Source organism: Melanotaenia boesemani, chromosome 9, assembly GCF_017639745.1.
Source record: "Melanotaenia boesemani isolate fMelBoe1 chromosome 9, fMelBoe1.pri, whole genome shotgun sequence".
In the NCBI taxonomy this organism is placed as follows: domain Eukaryota; kingdom Metazoa; phylum Chordata; class Actinopteri; order Atheriniformes; family Melanotaeniidae; genus Melanotaenia; species Melanotaenia boesemani.
In genome coordinates this window covers 19499636-19517937 of record NC_055690.1, presented here as the reverse complement: position 1 = coordinate 19517937, position 18302 = coordinate 19499636, and the positions used below count along the sequence as shown (strand labels likewise).

At 40.2% G+C, this 18302-nt stretch overlaps 3 protein-coding genes across 4 annotated transcripts; 2 read left to right on the top strand and 1 right to left on the bottom strand.

Moving 5' to 3' along the window:
* Positions 1-625: 625 nt before the first annotated feature.
* six5 (SIX homeobox 5) lies at positions 626-9707 on the top strand. The gene is made up of 3 exons (XM_041994697.1): positions 626-1570; positions 5002-6497; positions 6895-9707. Exons 1-3 carry the CDS (start codon positions 762-764, stop codon positions 7575-7577), a joined length of 2988 nt encoding a protein of 995 aa, XP_041850631.1. The 5' UTR covers positions 626-761; the 3' UTR covers positions 7578-9707.
* Positions 9708-9847: 140 nt separating this feature from the next.
* On the top strand, positions 9848-12652 carry six9 (SIX homeobox 9). The gene is made up of 3 exons (XM_041994700.1): positions 9848-10550; positions 10903-11063; positions 12116-12652. Exons 1-3 carry the CDS (start codon positions 10158-10160, stop codon positions 12276-12278), a joined length of 717 nt encoding a protein of 238 aa, XP_041850634.1. The 5' UTR covers positions 9848-10157; the 3' UTR covers positions 12279-12652.
* A 228-nt stretch (positions 12653-12880) lies between these two features.
* Positions 12881-17998, bottom strand: qpctla (glutaminyl-peptide cyclotransferase-like a). Of its 2 annotated transcripts, XM_041994698.1 has the most exons (8): positions 17509-17998; positions 17225-17435; positions 16032-16178; positions 15655-15948; positions 15074-15235; positions 13745-13844; positions 13542-13658; positions 12881-13362 (listed from the first exon to the last, which is right to left on the bottom strand). In XM_041994698.1, exons 1-8 carry the CDS (start codon positions 17634-17636, stop codon positions 13217-13219), a joined length of 1305 nt encoding a protein of 434 aa, XP_041850632.1. In that variant the 5' UTR covers positions 17637-17998; the 3' UTR covers positions 12881-13216. The 2 variants fall into 2 exon arrangements, with proteins under 2 accessions (XP_041850632.1, XP_041850633.1); XM_041994699.1 differs by having other exon boundaries at positions 17225-17998.
* Positions 17999-18302: the final 304 nt, after the last annotated feature.

The window sequence follows — 18302 nt, the reverse complement described above, 5'->3', positions numbered from 1 at the left end:
AAGTGTACAAAGAAAAGAGAAGATCAAACAAACAAAGGGCAACAACTAAACACCACACAGACAGGAGGGGAGGCAGAAGACAAGACAAACCTTCATCCAACATGCCCACAGTGATATCCCACACTAGGCCTCTCTAGCGGTCAAGTGGAGCCCGCACATTCATCTAATCACTAAAAACTTTATTTTTTCATAATACATAAAAATACTACATATCTTCCAGGGGCATTATCTGAAGCCTAGTCAATTCCAAGAAAATAATAATAATAATAATAATAATAATAATAATAATAATCATTTGTATTAACTATTAATAAAAAAATGGCATTTGTTGCTGCTTTAAAATTTGAAGTGTTCATAATTTATGTTTTAGGAAAAATATAAACAAACTAACAAATGATAATAAAAAATGGCATTTTACGCGGATAGGTAATTACAAAATAATATTGAATCTGTTTTATAAGGTAAATGCTGTTATGAGCGATGTCTAAAAAGACCACTATAGATGTTAGTTTAACCAAATATATTATTATTATTATTATTATTATTATTATACCTTTTGGGGTATTTTTTGTCACTTTCTGCACAGACCATCACAGTTGAAGCTGATAATACACTCTGCTTTTACTTTAGACTTACTTTTATATAATTACCAAGGGTTAGGTTTAGAGTCATTTTAGATTATAAATATATTTATTATTTGAATAACAAAACACATGGAGGTGTTAGCATTAGCAGCTTTTGACAAAGGGGCGTGACTGGTGATGGCTTGCAGGCACATTCGTGGTTTGGTCTGCTGGCGGAGGATGGGAACGTGTTGCACGGTGGAGGGAGGGAGAGACGGGGAGGAGGAACTGCTAGTGGAAAAAAAAAAAGTTAAAGTGAAAATGGCTTCCTTGTCTTTGGAGTCTACAGAACAATCAGAGAGCAGCCCAGAGGAGTCATCGGCAACGGAGTGCAAGGAAGAGAAAGATTCCTCCCTGATTTCGGAACAATTACTCCAAAGTTTTCAAAAGTCTGCTTTGAGTTTCTCCACTGACCAAGTTTCATGTCTCTGCGAGGCCCTTCTGCAGGCGGGCAATGTGGATCGCCTGTGGAGATTTCTATCCACCATACCTCCTTCGTCCGAGCTGCTACGTGGCAACGAAACCCTGCTGAAGGCCCAGGCACTGGTGGCTTTCCACCGGGAAGAATTCAAGGAGCTCTACGCCATCCTGGAGAGCCATGACTTCCACCCGTCTAACCATGGGTTCCTGCAGGACCTGTACCTCAAAGCCCGCTACAAGGAGGCGGAGAGATCCCGGGGCCGCAGCCTGGGCGCAGTGGACAAGTACCGGCTCAGAAAAAAGTTCCCCCTGCCCAAAACAATCTGGGACGGAGAGGAAACCGTGTACTGCTTTAAAGAAAAGTCCCGCAATGCTTTGAAAGAATGTTACAAGAGCAACAGGTACCCCACTCCGGACGAGAAGAAAAACCTGGCCAAAGTCACCGGGCTGTCCCTCACACAGGTCAGCAACTGGTTCAAGAACCGCAGGCAGCGGGACAGGACCCCGTCCGGGACCCACAGCAAAAGGCAAGATCAACAACACTACAAACACGCTACTCATCCAGCCTTTGTGCACACAGTAATGCAATTCAAAAGCTATAATCCAGAACAGCTGCTTTGAACTCTGTGTTGTTTGAAAGCAGATGGCTTTGTTAATAAAGATCACCTAAAAAGGCGCTAAGATTATCAATCAAAGCCTTATAAAACAGCCTACAAAAAATACATGTGAAGAAGATCAACTATCGTTAAAACAACCTTCAGTCAGAATATGGAGAGGAACTGACTTTTGACAGCAGTGCAGTCACACAACTGAGACCAGAAGCATGTTGCTTTGTTATGAAATGTGAGATCTAGAGGACCCACAGTGGCTCAAATTTCCTGAAACTCTGCACTGCTGCCTGCAGACGGAGGGTGACGGAGGTTAGGATACAAAGCTTTGAGTGGAAAAGGTGGGGGTGGCAGGAAAGTTGGCTAAATAATCTCTCAGGTTAAAATCACATTTTCACAGACTGTTCACAGGCTGTGTGTGAAGAGATAAAACAGAGCACAGAAAATTTATCTTATCCGACTAAAGGATTTGTGGTGGTCTGCAAGGCAATCTGCAATAATGACCTGGGTGGTAAAGTTTCACATATCAACCAAACAGAAGCCCTAAAATGAGTTACTAAGAATCTGATCCATCGTTGTCCTTATGTAGATCATTTAAAATAAAGTGCTTAAAATTGATGAAAAACAGGTGGTAAAACTGGAAAGAAATATATAATTTAAACTAATCTTTAAAATGAAGTAGTCAAATTAGGATGTTTGAAAAATAAATATTTAAACAATTATGTTTGTGTTTGTGAAAGATAAAAGTCAGAGGGGTTATTTTTTTATTTTTTAGTATGACAACGGGTCATATTCATAATACATAGAAACCACTTGCACCATTATCTAACAAAAGTTTGGTTGCCACACTTTAGCACTTCAACATGCTACAAAAAGAAAAGAAAAATTTTATCAGCTGTTGGGTGCATACCATAGAGGTTAGAAATGCCTTTGAGCCCATGGTTTTCTCTCCCACTCTGACTGGACCTTTAGAGTTTGTCACTCCCCCGATTTCATTCCTAACATTCCCCATCTCCCGTCAGTGCCCTTTGATATTACGGATTATTTAAAGAAGAAAATGTGATCATATAAAATGTCAGATTTTTTTTTACATGGCAAAACAATAACATTTATTAGTTTTTCAGACTTAAATAGCTGTTGAAAACTGTGTAAAGTTGTAAATAGTGATGTAACATGCAGTTTCTTTATTAACTGGACCAAGGAACACCATTCAGGATTTTGGGACCAATGCCAATTAGGACTTCAGACATAAACTGTAAATGAAATATAGAAGAAGTCACTCGCTGTTAAAAACTATGTGAAAACGCCCATGTGCTATGCAGAAGAGATAGCTTCTGGCACATATTACCTGATCCCACAAGAAATGCATCCTGCAGCAAAGACTAAATAAAGTAAGGCTGGGCGATATGAACCAAATCTTATATCTCGATATTTTTTACCTGAATCACAATACATGATACATTTCTCGATATTTTATTTATTTTTTTATTTTTTGTCAAGTAACCAAAGAGACAGTTCTAATTTACAGTCTTCAGTGCAAAATATACTTTTATTAAGGATCAGCAGCACATGTGCATTAAAACAGCTGACTGAAATTAAAGTACTTTTCAATGACCAAAACAAAAATACAGCTGTAGCAAAATGCAAAACAAAAGATGCTTTTAACTCAAAACAAGCTATCTCGATATAAACGATATTCCCTCCTTCTATATTGCGTCTGATAAAGTCTCGACATATTTGAAAATCTCGATATATTACCCAGCCCTAAAATAAAGAGCCCAAACAGGGGTAGATTTCTGTGTTGCTTGTCTTTGCTGGAGACGGCAACTTAAATCTGATGCATAAATTACAACTTTTCTTCTAGACTGGTAAATAAAAAGCCTGTCTTATTAACATTATGGATGCAGCTTCATTTGTAGCATTAACTTTTCTCAAATGTTACCACTATGCCTCTAATTCTGTAAGAAGGGCTACAGTGTTGTTTGCTTCTCTGTGTCTCTGTTGTTTGTTCTTTGTGTTAAAAGCCTATGCTAGGTGTATAATGTGAACTCTTGTATCTATGTCATTGTGCCTGGCCTGGAGTTTAGCTGCTGTCAGATTAAAGTTGGTGTCTGATCAACTTTTTGTTAGATGATACTTGGATATTGCTTTGCTAATATTTTTTAGTTAAAACTAGAAGCAGACCATTGCCAAGCCATTGTAATTTTTTTTGCCAATGATTGTAGGCATTATTTTTGAGTTTGGGAAAATTTTGCAAGGATAGCTTCTATCTCTCCATAGTAAAGAATCCTTTAAAAACATCCTGGATCCAGGCAGTGAACCCCGAAAAATCTAATTCCATTTCTGAGATTTCCTGAAAATTTAATCAGAATCCATCCATAACTTTTTGAGTTATGTTGCTAACAGACAGACGGACAAACCAAACGCTGCTGAATACATGACCTCCACCTTGGCGGAGGTCTTGAAAAGGGCGAGTAATAATCTAAAGGTAGCAGAGCCAATGAGTTTTTTTTCTCTTTCATTGTCATTTATGCAGCTAGAAAAAAAGAAAAAGTACTTTTGAATAAAAAAAAAAAGTACTAGAAAGAAGTGTATACATACACCTCATCTAGTGAAACTCTTCAACCTTATTGTCGTTATTTTTGAAATCCAAAGTTAGAAAATCCACAAATGTGGAGTCATTAGCTACATTTATGACTGCAAAAAAATGCATTAATGAAGTACCAAGCTCATTTCAATTTCATTTATATTGTGTCAATTAATAACAAAAGTAATCTCAAAGCACTTTAAATATACAGGCTAATTCAATCCCATGATAATAAAATGCAGTCCAAGTAATTGTAATCTAATTAAATTCATTATGATTTATGTCTACATAATCTAAATAAAAAAATAGTTTAGTTAAGGAAACCAACAGATGCATGGGATCTTCTCTTTAATTCAAGTCCCTATCCTGAGCGTGCATTAGGCGACAGTGGAGAGGAAAACTCCTGAAAGAAACTGACCTTAGATGTTTTCTACCAAAATATTAAATGCGTTCTTGTGAGGATATGATGCTTTCTTACTTACAGTGTAACGGAAAACGTTTTTTTTTTAGTATTTGACACACAGATAAAGACAGAATTATTGAGAGATTAACCAATGATTCCTATAAAGCCCTACTTTTTCCAAACATTTCTGACATGTAATGTCCAGATTTTTCAAGTATTTGTGTGGTACGGATTAATATTCACATTCCTGAGCTCCACATGCTGAAATAAGAGAAAAATAAGCCATCTAATGTAATAAATGAAACCGACTCTGTTTGCCTTTTCCTTTCATGTAACATATATGTTTTCTGTAACTTTCAGTGAGTCTGATGGGAACCACAGCACTGAGGATGAGGCGAGTGCGATGGAAGACGCCCCCGATAAACCAGAGGATGCTGTCGGATCCACAGCTTCCATCATCTCCGTCTCCACTGTCCCTTGTAACACAGGAGGTCAGCTCATCCTCAACGGGTCCAGTGGCTTCCTCGCGGCCTCCCAGCCTTTACTCCTCAATGGAAATTCCCTGATCTCCGGTGCCGGTGCCGGCGTCATAATTAACGGGCTAAGCTTGGGTGATTGCCAGACAGTCACACTAAGTCCTGTTGCAGCCAGCTCTCCTTTAATCCTGAATGGGGCTCAGGTTATAACCAAACCTGGGATCAATGTGCAGCAGCAAGTAGCTTCTGGGGCCAAACAGGAAGTGTCATCTGTGGAGACCAAGTCCGTTGTTCTGAGCACTAGCACCATACCAGTCTCAAACCATCCAACTATAATTTCCCCTCCTTTGCAAACCAAAACAGACAGTGGCAATGAAATGGATTTCATCCTTGTCCCTAACTCAGAGGGCAGCAGCCAGACAGTATCCCCCTCATCTTCATCTTTATCCCCCTCCTCACCAAGTATGTCTTCCCCAACCAGTCTCCCTTCGCTAGTCTTGACACAAAACCCCCAACATCATGACACTTCCACCCTCCCAGCTTCCCTGTCATCTGCAGGCATGGTTATTTCCAGTTCTGCAGGGTCTCTCTCCAGTCAACAGGGAGCGTACGTTATCAGTCCAACTTCAAGCTCCCAGTTAAACCCCTCTAGCTCTACAGTTTCCTCTAGCAACGCCCCCTCTCAGGTCATCTCTTTACCCCAGGTTGTACCCTCCATCCAAGGTATGCCAGTATCCCATCTGGCCCACCACTCTTCAGGACCCCAGGTATCCCAATGCCCTCAGCTTGTCCCAGTATCCCCACTCACCTCGTTGGCTTCTCAACTCCAGAGTTCCCATACTATAAACACAGAAAGCAGACTGGGACAACAGCAGCAAGATGCTTCAACAACTTTGTCTGAATGTGCCACAACCATCGTTTCTATCTCGCAGCTTAACAACAGTCACCTCCCACAGCCACTGATGATGCAGCATCTGGGAGACCAAACCACAAACTCTACTTCCAGTAAAATGCAGACTCCACAGGTTATCTCCATATCCTCTCCAACACAAGTAGTTCCAGTTCCTCAGGCCAAAGGTAGCACGCCAGCACAGTTAGTCCCGCTCTCCATGCCTCAGCTGGTCCCAGTCTCCTCCATTCAAACTTCCACCAATATTTCTTTCCCCCAAGTGGTGCCTGCCAGCCCCTCTCTCTCCATCCCCTCTGCCGGAGTGCCCTTACAGATCCTGACTTCAGCTTCGGCAGGTGGGGGAGTAACCCAGAGCCCTCTCAGGATAAACCAGCTGAGGCCCATTCAGAGCGTGGGCACCCCAACCAGTGTGGCCCCTGCAGTGCAGCTTCTAAATCCCGGGATCATTCAGCTACCCTCTGCTCCCCCAGGTACACTCATTTCATGAGATATTTGCAGATATTATAAGATTACTTGACTAAAAGAAAAAGAAGTAAACACTGTTGTATTCATTTCTCAAGTTTAATTATCATATGTGATCATTTGCTTGTTTTTTTTTCCTGATTAAGTAGAAAAACAAGCATTAAAATCATATACGACAGAAATGGAGAAAACATCTAATGAGTAAATAGCTAAAATGAGAAAATTCACTATTTTTCTTCAAAGATATAATAAACTGTTTATTGAACTTGCAGTAGTTTGGTCAAATTATGAATTTAGATGGTTATATTCTTATGAATTTGCCTGTAACATTTTTTAATAAAATTCTAACATAAAATACATCCAGCACCAGAAACAATGGATTGACTGGTTTCTACCTTACTGTAGGTAACCTCCTGCTTGGTGGAAGCCCATATCTGAGTGTCCAGCAAGGAAAGCTGATTCTGACCATCCCAGCTGGCATCCAGCTCACCAGTGTGCCCCTGAAACCCGTCCCAGATTCTTCACCTATATCTACAAACGGAGCAAGTCCAGCTCTCAACCCCACTGCTCTTCCTGTAGCCTCCCAGCCCTCAGCAACTTCAGGCTCAACCTCCAGCAGCCTCACTACATCTCCACTGAATTTCATCAACTCCTCTCCACTGTACTGTGCTCCAGAGACTCCAATCACACCCAGCCAGACAGCTGCCATCCCCTCCTCTCACATCCTGGACCAGCTGACCACCCCAACAACACCAAACACACTCACCCCAGAGAGCATGCTCACCCTCAGTCCCATGTACAGTGGAGTAGCAGCAAACATCCAGCTGTCCCAGCCAGCCTGGAGCCCCGTGCCCCTTTCCACTTCAGCCAGTCTAACTATGTTCGATATCCGCAGCAAGGGGGACCTGCCTGTAGACCCGGCTTTATTAGGTTTACCTGGAGGAGAGTCGCTGCTCCTCGGGAGCCCTTCTCCAGAGCAAGATGAGGAAGCTAGCTCACCGCTGGGGAATACAGAGGAGATGGATGGGGACTCTAAAATCCTTACTCAGCTCCAGTCTGTCCCTGTGGATGAAGAACTGGGCTTGTAGTCTGTTTACAGGCAGGGGCTGGTAACCATGTCTCTAAAAACAAAAGCAACCTGGACTTCTTCTTTTGTTTTTTCTTTTAGTGACTTGAGAGATTTTACCTAAAGACCTAAAATATTATCATGGTCCTCAGCTGGCACTTTCTAGAAAATTCATCTGGAGCTCAGTTTGAAATGAATGGGCAGGATTATATGGAATATTCACCTGCTGCGTCAATATCAAATTATTCCTCTGGGTTTTTAAGAGGGAATGTTGCATCTCTGAGGTTTTTACCCAAATATTTTTATGCCTTGATTTATCAGATCCAGACAGAAGAGACAACAAGGATTAGTCAGCTTGGCCCACTTACAGGTTATGATGTTATTTCAGCTTCTTCTTTGCAGTTCTGAGGAATGTGAGCCAAATACAGCTAGACCAGGTCTGGATCTTTTTTTCTGGCAAGAAAAAGTAGCACGCTCTGGATCTATCATAATGATGAGACCCATCTGAAAATAATCTCTGTCAGAACTCCATATATTAAGGAGATTGTTTTTTTTTTTTTTTCTTCATGCCATCTGAATGTTGCTCTACCGACACTCCAAGCACTCAGTGACAATTATATTTTGCATTAACAGAAGTAAAGTATGTTGAGTTGAATATGAAACTTTAAAATCGAAGCTTTGAGGGCTATGCAACAGTATTCTACAACTACAAGTAAATTACTGAAGTGGCTTGAACATGCAGGCTAACTGCATTTAATAACAAACTGTTAAGACTTTCTGCAGTTTTTAGGTGGGGTGCGGCCTCACATTGGTTTAAAAAAAAAAATATATATATACATACACAGGAATCAAGGGTTTTTGAAAGGGTTTCAACTATGCAATGTGTGTTTAGGTCTTTATAGGACACTATGTCAGATAATGGTTGAAATAAAAAGCTACAACACTTGGGAGATGAAATGAAGCATTACACTAAAACATGAGCTGTGATCCTACAAAGTGATGTTTCTTGCAGCCAAAATCTCAGTATGTTGATACTGATAAGTGCCTTTTTTATGTTTAATGACTTTTTCTTACTATTTTATAATTACTATGTAGCCAACCACATTTCTAGACTCTTTTCACAGACATATATAGAGTTTGTTTGTTTTTGTTTTGTTTTGTGTGTTTTAAGTTTGTTCTCCAGTGAAAACCAATGTGACACGATTGGCTGCATAGTCATTACTCAATCTAGTCTTTTTGTATATTTTGCACATTTTATCTACACTATGTTTACGCTGTGCTGCCCTGTTGTTATGGCTGTAGTTGGACTTAAAGTCTGTTCTGATATCCTTCCTCAGCGGGTCAAAGATGCAAATCAAACAAAATGCTGAGTTCTGGATTGAAAGGCTTAATCACACAAGCTTTCTGCTGTCATAACACGGGCAGCGGTCGAAACTTTGGCCATTTATGGTACACAAACATACACTATACAGTGTCACATCTAGTTACAGTTATGGCCTTTTTTTGTTTTTTATTCGTACATATGTCTTTTTGTACATTTAATCTATTTAAAGCATGTACCAATCAGTTTCTAGATTTAAGTGAAAGAAAATGAGTCCCTGTGGAAAGAACACAGATAGGAAATGATATTCATTTTTAACTCTAGAGGTCACATTATTATGCAACCAGAGTTATTCCAGTCTCAGGATAACAGGTTTTGAACAGAATGCTAATTTTGAAATGGGCCATGCCTTTTTAATAAACTTCTAAGCCATTTGTTCCCACTTGCCTTTAGGTAGCCGATTTAATGCCTTCGGCCATTCAATGTTAGAATGAATTTCGTTGGTAGTATATATCTGTTAGGGGTGAAGGGTGGGGTTTCCATGTTTTTTTTTCTTTTTACCAAAGTATGTCAACATTAAAACCCAAGAGGGCTTCAATTTGTAGCCCCATGTTCATTTGTAGCATGAGATTTGTTTTTATTTTCTCATCTGACACTTAGCATGTGTGACTCCAGACTTAACCAAAGATTTTGTATGTTGATTGACTTTTTAAATATCTTTTAAAGGGATCATTTGTACTTATCATTTAAAGTTTACTCATTTTTGTACTCAAATGCATTCTATTTTTTATATTTACATGATATTGTAATAAACTACATTTATAAAAGGCTTTTTGTTTATCATCAGTATCCATATCCACTATGCTTTGGAACTGTGGATTATACTCAAAAGTCAAGCTATTTGTCAGAAGAATTTGCTTCTAATTTGGCAAGAAAATTTTATTCAAATGCATTCTAATCTGTGAAAGCAGCATGCTGTATCTCTGGTTAGTACAAAAGCAAAAGCTCCAAAATGTGTACAAAGGTGTTCAAGCATATGTTTGTACAAGAGGAGGACGGATGTATGGTGTGTTATTATAGCCCTGATGGTCTCAGGTTACCTTTGCCAGGGTATGAAGATGAGTAATACTAAACACGCATGCAGGTTCATCTAGTTGGTGTTCATAATGCTCCACAGAGGATTCAACTCTCTCCTGTGAAAACTTCAAAGAAGCTGTTAGGAGGTATTTTCACACACATTTCGATCTCAGGGCTCCCTGGACTGCCATCCTGCTTCTAGAGATGATCTTCACAGCGGAGCAGGTCATTTGTGTTTGTGAGGTCCTTCTGCAGAGCGGTCATATGGATCGTCTGGCCAGTTTCCTCCGCACTCTTCCTCCCTCTTCCTCCACTACCCCGTCATGCCTTGGGGAGCTAGAGAGTGTGCTGAAAGCTAAAGCTGCAGTGGCCTTTCACCAGGGGCGCTTCTTAGACCTCTACACGCTGCTGGAGGGCTTCCACTTCTCCCCACGCAGCCACCCTTTTCTGCAGCAACTCTGGCTGCGAGCCCACTACATGGAGGCCGAGAGGCAGAGGGGCCGGCCCCTGGGAGCTGTGGGAAAGTATCGCGTTAGGAGAAAGTTTCCTCTGCCACACACCATCTGGGATGGAGAGGAGACCAGTTACTGCTTCAAGGTAGGTGAATCAGATCTGACCTCTGACTGTATTTTATGGACAGGTGGATGCATGGTATCTCTACAGTACATGAGTCTTCTGACTTCTAATTACTTTTTTCTAATTTTTAAAACATTTTTCAGACATCAGCTACTTTGCAGTCTCAAGTTTTACATGGAAGATGTTATTTTCCTCTATATCTGTTAGCAAATAATTAAAACTTAATTGGTGTTTACAGTCAACAAGTCAGTCATTTTTCCACAAACTGGGAAAGATGGTAGATAAAAAAAAGCCATATTACTTGCACAATTATTGCAGAACTAGCAACTGAAAAACAGTACACTTCAATTTAAGCTATCAAATTTCCAATCAGGAGAAATCTCGGAGTATACTCAGGGGGTGGTACCGTCGTCAGCCTTATCCTTCAACCCGGGAGAAGCGAGAGCTCGCAGCGGCTACAGGCCTCACAGTCACACAGGTCAGCAACTGGTTCAAGAACCGCCGGCAGAGAGATCGGGCCATGGATGTTACCAGGTCAGTGACAGGACAGCTGGTTGCTTCCTCAAAGAGAGGTTGTGTTTTCATCATTTAAAACCCACTCATGTAGCAAGATCACCTTATTCTTGAGCAAAAATTACAGTGCTGGAATGGATCAAGTGAACCATTTGGAGAATTTAATAAACTGAATTAACAAACATTGACAAATTTTTCAGAGGAGCCAAGCACCCCTTAGCTCACCATCATTTAAACTACGCTGTAGTTTTAGCTCCATGAATCTCATTTGTACAAACATTTTAAGACATGATGCTTATCAGATTCCCATAAATTTGTGCCATAGGTCTAAAGATATGTATGAATCATTTAGAGTGAAATTATTTCTTCAACTGAACACAATCACTGTCTCAAAATAGTTGTACATTTAAAAACAACCATATGTGTAACCTCATTAAAGGTTAAGTAATATTTAACTACTTGGAAATGAGAATCATTGGAAGATCAAAGTATTAAAGTATTCTTAACTTAACACCAGTTTCCACAAAGAAAAGCAGCTGTGTGTTGGCTGTGGCAGCTCATGGCAACAGCTCCGGCAGTCTGTAGCATCTTGTGGCAATTGCCCGAAGTACCACAGCATGTTGCCGCTGCCACAATTTGAGCCTGCTCCTGCTGGCAGAGCAACACTTCTCACAGTAGATGTGAATGAAAAAAACAGTAAATAAATAGGCCTACTCAGTATTTTAGTTAAAGTATGTTATGTGCACTTCAAAATCTTCAGTTGCCTTGCAATTGTTATACTACTCTACAGATATCCAGTATTCAATGAGAATAAAAATTTGCACCTCTAGTCAGCTACATAATAAATAAAATCTACAAATCAGTCCAAAGATCCCATTTTATCTCAGTTCATAATATTCCATGAACAATTGCTCCTAATATCATAGACCAATATCTACCTGGAAATCACTGTCTCAGATTAATAAATGATTGCTTTGATTGTTTTATAGTAAAGTAACAGCACCCTCTTGTGGTATAATTACATGGGAAATTATTAACTACTGTGTTTCATGTTTTTTTCTGATGCTCCTCAGCGCTTCCTTCAGTTTCCAAATACAACTCACTGGAGGACCTTCAGAAGAAGATTACCCATCTTCTGACAATGATGTTTCTCCTCAGGGAAGCCCACATCCTCCACCCCTCTTTCATCCTCCCCCTCCTCTTCATCATATTTCTGGAGGCCATTCAAACATTTAACTTAGCCGACAAGTTCTTCTGCTCCTTCCTCAATCTAAAGTCTTTTTCTTTCTTTCAGTATAGTTTATTATCAAAACATGACTGAACAGACACAGTAGCAGGACTTCAGTTTACACAGAACAGCACATACACAACATGTAGCTGGATACCCGTTCATATATCTACCATAAAGCCGTGTAATCAATTTTCACACATGGCAGAGCAACATTTTTAATAAACCAGGTTTTTTTTTTTACTTGTTTAAGGGACTATGCTGGTGAATATTATCATGTGTGCTGTATGCAGAAGTGACAGAATGTTTCTTGTCATGGTTTGTTTCAGTGTTTGTGACTTTAAACATTTTCTTTGAATGCTTAAACATATGAATAAAATAAATTTACATCATGGTGAGCTTCAAGTGGTGCAAAAGTGTTGGATTTTTGCTTAAGCAACATAATTATGTTAATAATGTAATGTAGTGAGCACTTAAAAACGGCCATGGTGAAAAGGATCTTCACTGATCTGAAGGCAAAGTTGGGATAAATTATTCAGACGAGCCCGCTGTCTTTTTTCCGGCTCATCACAAGTCTTTCTTTAAGAAGGCAAAGTGTTTTTCCATCAGATTAACAGAGTAAATAACTAATAAGGCTGATAAGGCTTTTTTTTTTTTTTTTACCTCCACAGGACCAAAGAAAAATATTAATTTAAAATCGACCCACATTTCTAAGCTGCTCCTTTTGTACAACACTCTTCAGCTTGTACAGTAAGTTTAACACTATTAACTTCATGTGTCCTCTAGACAAGAGTATCCATCTCATCCAGCTGAACAATCCGGCAGGGATAAGTCTTTGGTATCTGATATTCCAGCTCAGCTGAGCTTGTCTCACCAGTCTTACACTCGTGCTCATTTCTCATTGGTTCTGAATGGACATCCACCACCAATATCTTGTGGTTCGTGTTCAGAAACCCAGGTACTCTGCCAGAAATACAGCCATGATCTTTGTGAGATTCTCCACAGTTGGACGGTGCATGTTCTCCTCTGTGTCGTCCAGTGTATGCCAGAACTGAGGGAAGGGAGTAGCGATGATATGCAGCACAGGGACGCCTGTAAAGTTTAACAAAAAAAAAAGTTTTAGTAATGATGGCTGACAGCTTGTGTTACATAGTATACTTAAAGCTAGGAGCATGGGTAGTTTTTACTTCTTGTCAAGGATAGGAAGCTAAGAATCTACCTGAAGATGTATTGTGGAAGCTCACAAAAGCACACACTTTGCTGTTGCTCACCTTTGTGAAGGAAGGGGATGTGGTCATCTTGCACAGGTCCAAGGTAAACATCCTTCCTGAAGTACGTCTGCTCTGAGGGGTGAGACATCAGCAGACCTTGTCGATGGAGTTTCTTCTCTGAGAATGAGAGGAAAGAGCTGAGATCTGACAAATGATAGGGAGGATTTGAAATATTTATGATAAAAGTTACAGCCAGAGCATACCTGCAGCAATCAGGCGGTCAAACCAGCGTGCCGTGTTATCGAAGTGATTTGCAATCAGTGGATCAGGACCACCGAGCAGGTCCAGCAACACAAAGAGATCCTAGAGAAAAAAATGTATAGTAGTTTAATATTTTTTACAAGTTTAAGATTCATACATATATATATATATATATGTATAACTCATGATGCCTTCTAGTCATGGCTACCATGTTCCCTTTAGCAAAACAAATAAGTTTATCTGGGATTTTAACCCGGACTTTCTCTATCTCTCTCTCTTTTTTGTATGTTTGGACAGCTGGAACTGACATAGACCATCTTGTTTGTTTTGTTGTGTTTGTTTTTTGACTGTCGATTTTGATGTGGATGAACTACAAAACCCTTTTGGGATAAATAAAGTTTTCTTGAGTGTATTTACCTTATGTTTAAATATATGAAAATTTGCCAGTTTTTTTGTATTTTCTTAAAAACGTATTTTTTTCCCATCTAAACTTCAGTCAGGGCCATTTATGTATTTTTATCGCCTTAAGTTCTCCAGGGGATTCCAACATGCTGATTGAGTCTCATTTTACAAGCTTAGCATTTTTGTCATGATATTTAAATATTTAAAAAAAAATGCATTTGCTAATAAGCCAAAAGAGAAATAGAGTTGATATTTGAAATATCATGCTTTGCCACTAGAGGGCGTTACAAAGTTCCCCAAACTTCCCTGAGGACTCTCCAAAAGGATTAATAAAGTATTTCTAAATGCAAATAATACATGATCATGGGTTGTGTCTGTCATGACTTGAGTTAATTTATAAAATTTGGAAACAAAATTGAAAATCACTCATTACAACAAAATTTTTTCATAGATATATTTCATCCTGCAAACTTAGAAAACGTCATATATCATTAAGATGGTCTGCAGCCTTTGGTCAGTTCAGAAGTCCCTTCACTACTTCAACTAGAAGCACTCAGAGCGGAGCGCAGACCTCCACCACCCCATAGCGTCACTCACCTGAGAAAAAATCCCAAAAGGACCAACAGCCCACCCAGTTACCAGCTCCAAGCCAACACTCTTATGTATCCTTCAAGCTAATATCACTATTTCCAGCACCAGAATAGATACCACATTTAATTGAGAATTCTTGACCTTGGACACATGCTCCTAGACACCAAGATGAAGCAAATATTATATTATAAGGTATATTTCATCAACTTATGAATTCAGTTAACTTGTTACAGCGGCTCACTAAATTCAGCCTTGTCATGTATAATTCAGAATGTATCTGACTCGAGGTATCAGGGACAACCACAGTGAGTGTGTATTTGTGTCTGCAGTGTCCTCACCACAGCTTGGAGCATGGTGGCGTGCGAGGGGGCTGCAGGGTGAGGCATGTTAGCCATGAGCTCTGCTAGGTGACGAGAGCCGTACAGCGAATCTGTGGCTGTCCATTCTTCAAATGACTCTTCGCCGTCAAAAAACACAAGCTGAAGAGAGACTGGAAGTTTCTGGAAGCAGATAAGCAAGTTAATAAAATGCAGAATGTCAAATTTAAATATACAATTTCATGTATGATCAATTTAAAACTGAACAAACAGAAAACAAGGCCAGTTTTCTTATTCTGCAATACTGTCGCAGTGTGTATTCTTACAACAACATCGTACTGTAAATCACAGTCTCTGGAGAGAAAGTGTTACATACAGATGACTGCTGCACTCAGAATGGAAGCTAGAGTCAGCATTTTTCTTTCCTACACTGCAGCCTCAGAGGCAGAGCAATGAAAGGAGAGTGTAAGGGGGGAGAGAAAACACTCGTCAGCATCTCACATCTTTACACCTCACTATAGGTGGAAAACAGTAATGCATATATAAGAACACAATCTGTCTACTTCTGCTCCAGCTGCAGTCTGTGCAGGACTTCCACACACCTGCTGTTTGAATGACTTGAGCTGTGAATCCAGAGAGGTAGCGAGCTCCAGGATCATAGCACAGGGGACTGCAGAGTCACTGGCCCCCAGAAACACCCTTTCTGAGGCCTGTGGGTCTGGAGGCAGGACTTTAGAGTCATAGTGGCAGGCCATGAGGAGCCTCCGCGAGGCGGTGGGGTCCAGAGTGGCAACAATGTTGGTGAAGGTGACCTGGCCACGAGGCGTTGGAGACTGGAAAGAGTCCAGGTCTATGGACCAGCCAGCAGACAGTGAAGACAGGGTGGAGGTGATGTGCTATAGCAGAAAACAGGGTAAAAAAATATATATAAAAGGGAGGTGTGTTTTAATAAGAGGAATCTATTAATATTTACACACACCTGCTGTACAGTCAGACTGCCTTGTGTCCCTGGGACCCTCTCTCTAAGGATTGGACGCAGGTGAGTTTCCCACAAGCGAGTAATGTCCACCTGAGAGCTCAGACGGCGGATTTGAGCCGGAGACAACTTACTGGGCTTGTGGGACAACTGGAGGAGAGAAAAGATCAGAGATGAGAATCAGAAGGAAGAAGAAGATTGGTGTGAACATAAAAGTCAGAAGTAAAGTAATAAAAGATTACAAGTGTTAAAGAAGTTTGAAATACAGGCTTCAAGATCTTAGTTCTTACTTTATAACATACTGTGCTCTAACAAGATGTTTAACTGAAAAAAGGAGGCACTCAGAACAAACTCCACATCCTTTTTGAATTAATATGGTCATTCCTTTTATCCACATAATCACTGTTACATCTGTATGTTTAGTAGTTTTTCCTCCCTTTCCCCCCCCCCAAACATAAAAGATGTATTTTATTCACACTTTCCTTGTCTAAATAAATAGAAAAAGGACAAATACTCAAACACAACTGTTTGTCAGATTAAATATGTCATCCTGAGACTACAACACACCATTCCATTGTTCTACCCAGACTGTAATCCCCTTTGCACAAATGTTGCCTGCTCCTCCTTGGACTTGTAAAGAAACAAAGCTGCATTGACTTGACTATAAATGAACAAGGGTGGATAAAGGATGCAGTGGGAAATGTGATCAGAGGCACACCTGAGAATCTACTGTAATGAATTTTGTCACGCAGTTCCTCTTTAGTGGAAATATAAAAGAAAAAGTAACCTGATAAATATTTTTGGATTAATTCAGATTTATTATAAATGTATTATATGTGTCACTGACCCACTCCCAAATTCTGTGTGTCATTTAGGTAGTTTTGACCTGGAAGTTGTTTCCCTGTCTGACCAACATATTTGGGTCACAAGATCCAAGGTATGAATGGCTGTGAAACTTGAAGTAAATGGTAACAGTAAATGTAGCATGACTGCAGTAAAGAATATCACATGAAAAGTGGCAAATAAATAAATAAATAAATATGCAAATTTGTCAACACTTTCACAGTGACCGGGTGGTTTTCCATCACTATTTGCTTTATTTTATTATGAGGTGTTTAGATGCCATAAATGCATTAACTCTTTTCTGCTTTCAGAAATATTAAATCTGTGTTTTACTTGTTAGTCGTTGCCCTTACCCTGTCTTTGGTCAGATCTGCAGCTGGCATGCGGTTCACATGTTTACTAGCGGTCTCGTTGGACAGGTAGACTCCCAGCACTACCGCCAGCACCAGGACCCCGAGGAGACAGAGCAGCAGTATCCGGGCGCGGGGCATCCGCACCCGGTCACAGCCAGGGAAAGAGGCGCCGCCGTTGCTCTGCTGCACGTTCTTGAACCGCCGACTAGACCTGGACATGGCTGCAGACAGTCTCTCTACTATCGTCCAGTCAGTCCCAAGAACAGCTACGTGTCCAAACCTACTTGTAGAGCGACGTAGGAGGGAGTTTCACACAGGAAGCGGTGAACACAGCGGAGAAACAGACTCGAGGGAAACATATGGTGACATCTGCAACAGCCCGTAGTCCCGCTTCAACATAGCGATCCATCATTAGCTGCTATACGTCTGTCAGTTGTCCCATACTTCATTGCGTTTCTAGCAGCCCAGTTCTACGAAGATATGGCTGTCTTTGAGGCTTTTTTGGTGAAGCTAAAATCCGATAAACATTATATTTCACATATACACCGGTTTTGTGACAATTCCTGTCGTCCACAGACTCCCCCTTCACAACTGTGTTAAAACTAATTTAAATTCAATACAGCAACACATGACAGAAACATGTGACCTGTGCCAGGGTTTCCTGTGCTTTAAACGTGTCAACGTGTCATTACCCTCTTTTGGCCGCGGTCCACGTAAAAAACACGAACATTATTGTAACGTTTTCATCACGGGACGCCCCCGTAGACAATGGTGTTACTTGTTTTGGCCTCTTTAAGTGGTTGGAGAACAGTTGTACAGTGCGTTACCGCCACCTAGCGGTTGGGAGATGAACTGCTATAACCACAATGGTAAACGACTTATTACTTACTTTGCACTTTATTTGAGTACTTCAGTATTTCAGTATTATTATGTACCTCTAATATACTTTACTACACACACACATATATATATATATGCACTTTGAGATTAAAATTTAATGTCAAACTACTTCATAGCATACTGTTCTCTAACAAGATGTTTAAAAAAAACAAAAAGAAAAAAAAAAACAAAGAAGCAT